The sequence below is a fragment of the Seriola lalandi genome, unplaced genomic scaffold (assembly GCF_002814215.2).
Source record: "Seriola lalandi dorsalis isolate HSWRI2012SDOR001 ecotype SW California unplaced genomic scaffold, Sedor1 jcf7180002054885, whole genome shotgun sequence".
Taxonomy (NCBI): domain Eukaryota; kingdom Metazoa; phylum Chordata; class Actinopteri; order Carangiformes; family Carangidae; genus Seriola; species Seriola lalandi.
In genome coordinates, this window is record NW_019525437.1 from 4,548,441 (window position 1) to 4,551,697 (window position 3,257).

The 3,257-nt window shown below is 44.5% G+C and overlaps 1 protein-coding gene across 1 annotated transcript in view; it reads right to left on the reverse strand.

Moving 5' to 3' along the window:
* Nucleotides 1-629: 629 nt before the first annotated feature.
* zc3h3 (zinc finger CCCH-type containing 3) overlaps nucleotides 630-3,257 on the reverse strand; it is a 59,949-nt gene continuing 57,321 nt past the window's right edge. Inside the window, exon 12 of the mRNA XM_023428982.2 lies at nucleotides 630-902. Within this exon, the coding sequence (XP_023284750.1) occupies nucleotides 871-902 (32 nt within the window). The 3' untranslated portion in view covers nucleotides 630-870. The remainder of the gene's footprint in view (nucleotides 903-3,257) is intronic.

Below are 3,257 nucleotides of genomic sequence, written 5' to 3' on the forward strand. Positions count from 1 at the left end.
CTCCTGTTTTCCCCCCTGCTGCTACAGCAGCGCGCAAAACAGAAAAACAAGCAGAGGTGGGAACAGAGTCGGGGGTGCAGGCGAGCAACTGAGGGGTGGGTGGAGATAGAAGTGGAGATGAGTTTTTAGGGTTTTTAATCAGTGTCAGGGGAAGAAGTTTAATCTCATCAAAATGTGGCTTCAGTGTGAGAGAGAAGAAAGTTGTTTTCAAATGTGGCGTCTATGACTTAAAACTGTGGTTGCAATGATACATTTCTACGTGCACACACTCTTTCAAACACACACACACACACACACACAGACACACACACACACACAGACACACACACACACACACACACACACACACACACACACACACACACACACACACACACACACACACACACACAGCATGATGAGGATGAAGTCACGGTGTGCTCATGTGTCTCGTCTCTAGGCCTTTAAAGTGAGGGGCACTGCTGCTTCTGTCACCACCTTCCTGATGAAAACTCTCACAAACACGCTCGGGTCATATGACGACACCGCCACTCCGAAACAGACACACACACACACACACACACACACAGCTGAGAAAGACTCCCACAGCACTGACTTCACGTTGTCAAAAAGAGCGTGAAACAACACAATCAGAGTTCATATTTTATTTGTACTTTTTAAAATTTTACAAAACCTGAAGAGAAAAGATGTAAACATCCAAACTGATATGTAAACCTGACTTGTAGGGGCAGAGGATAAAACTTTCAGGCCCTGAGTTTATTGAGTAATTCAAAGGGAAAGGACACAGAAAGATCAGTCAGGACAAACCTGAAGCTCAAAAATCATTTGATAAGTGTCGTTCACCTCCAACTGCTGCCGGTCTCTATCGTCTCACAGCCGAGGCTTGATCTGCAGCTTCTTCTCTGTGTAAGAAAAAGAAACACAGGAAATTAAAATGAAAAAAAAAGTGTGTGTGTGTGTGTGTTCTTTTGTGCGTAACCGACTCTGATCTGCTGCGTGTTGAATCCTGCTGAAACGCTGAGTGATGACATCGCAGCTGATGAGTAAATGAGGAAGAGAGCAGGACAACAGGGATGGATGAAGGCGTGTGAGCAGGAAATGCTCGAGTGTGTGTGTGTGAGTTTGCAGTGTGGCAGTGATACATTGCATCAGAGCTAATTTATGCAAAGTGAAGAGGAGCTCGTTTGGCTGAGTTCCACCTTTAATGAGGCTCTGGGCGGTGCGGTGTGTTAGTGAGGGACCAGAGTGTCATTAGTAATACTTAAGAGCACAAAGCAACTGGACAGAGCGGGGCGGAGAGACGAGGAAATCATCACTGGATCACATGTGTATGTGTGTGTGTTTGTGAGTGTGTTTGGACACAGTGCGGCTGAACTGTTTCACTGAGTGACATATTTATTACAGTAGACACAACAGTGTGAATCATCGCCACGGAACCACACTCTGACGTCTGCTCTTCAGAAAGGAAAACTGCCCTCGAGGAGATGTTGTCTAAAGTCGTCTTAGGTAAGGTGTGTGCAACGCAGCTGCTGCTCAACACCAAAGTTTAGACTGTTTATTACAACACATCTGTCCATCCCACAAATGTAGAGACAAAAAAACACACATAGATGTACAGAAACTTAAAACACACCTACTCCAACAAAAACTGTTCATCAGTAAAATAGACATTAAAGCAATTTTTGTTTTTTCAGGTTATTTTACTTTTTATTTTATTGTTTTATCTGATTAAAATCAAAAATTCAATATGAATGACAAAAGAGAATAGGTCAAAACCGAGTATGTGGCTGGACTGCCTATGGTCAAATCCTGATGTTATAACTGCGATGTCGTCTGACAAAATCAGCAACACATAAATGAAAGACCAAGAATGAGCTGTGATTTCAGCTGTATTTACTTATAAAATGATCTTTCAGAGAGAAAGTTAGGAGAGACAGACTATCTTTCTCTTTTCAGGCTCTTGCCTTTATTACGGTCATGAGGAACCCGGGCTGCCGGGGTAAAGACTAAGCCCAAATAGCATGAGGTCCACTGGGGGAACCACCGGGGTCCGAGACACTGTCTTTCTTATTGTGCCTCTCACACAGCTCACAGCTTCAGTCTGGGATCCACAATAGTTCAGTCTTTACTGAATTCAACTCCAGAATTACAGACTTTTAATAGAGGCAGGTCTGTATGTCTCACTCCCTCTGTTTGATATGTAGAGTTGGTCATAGTCATTAGTACGAATCCTGGTTACCGATGACTTCTCTCTCTCCCTCCCTCTCCCCTTCTCTCTGTGCACAGTGTGTCTTATGTTAATTTATTCCTCTGCCTGCTTTAGTAATAATGATACATGTAACGAAAGTAGTTTATTTGCTGTAATGGAGGCGAGGCTCAGTGTATTAGAAGTGCTCCTCCACTTCCCTGCAGTTCCTGAGCAGCAGGGAAACCAGAGCAGCTCGGTAGACTGTGGTTCGGCAGTCCGCTGAGCAGTGGTGGAAATATCATCACCCACTCAGTCAGTCAGCAAAATTTGCAATTATAGCGCTGGCCCGGCTTTTGCGGTCCAGCCAAAAACTGCAATCGAGTTGTGTAAAGTTGTCTAATGTGAAGTGTGTGCAACGCAGCTGCTGCTCAACATCAAAGTTTAGACTGTTTCTGGATGTGTGCAACACTACTGTCCATCCCACAAACATATAACACACATGTACAGAAAACTTGTAGAAATTTGGGCTGTTCATCAGGTAAAATAGACAATAAAATAAAGTCACCCATATTGAATTTTTCATTTTACTCAGAGGAAACGATCAAATAAACAGTACAATAACATAAAAGAGAGAATTTGTATCAAAAAAGAGAGAAACTGTTTGTTAATGTGTCGCATGATAAGACGGGGTGAACACAGGTGTTAAAGCCAGTCAAATGTTGAGTGGCAGTGGAAGCCAGCATGCTTGTGTGTGTGAGTGTGTATGTGTGTGTGTGCGTGTGTCCGGTAGGCAGGGGCAGGTGGATGGTGGAGCCTCTTGGGAGGGTGAGGAGGAGGGGCAGGGGGGAGAATGAGAGGGATCGGGGGAGGGCAGCCTCTATCCTAATCCTCTATCTGTCAAGTCTGTCAACAGAGAGCTCAGCTGTGCGTCTGTCCAGCCCAAAACCTAAATATTATTACCTCTGTGCTCTGAGCATTATTACTCCTCCCCTGAGTATCATCACACTCACTCCACAGGCCGGCTCTGATCATCATTATCTGTCTGCAGCTTAGACCACCCCCCCCCCCT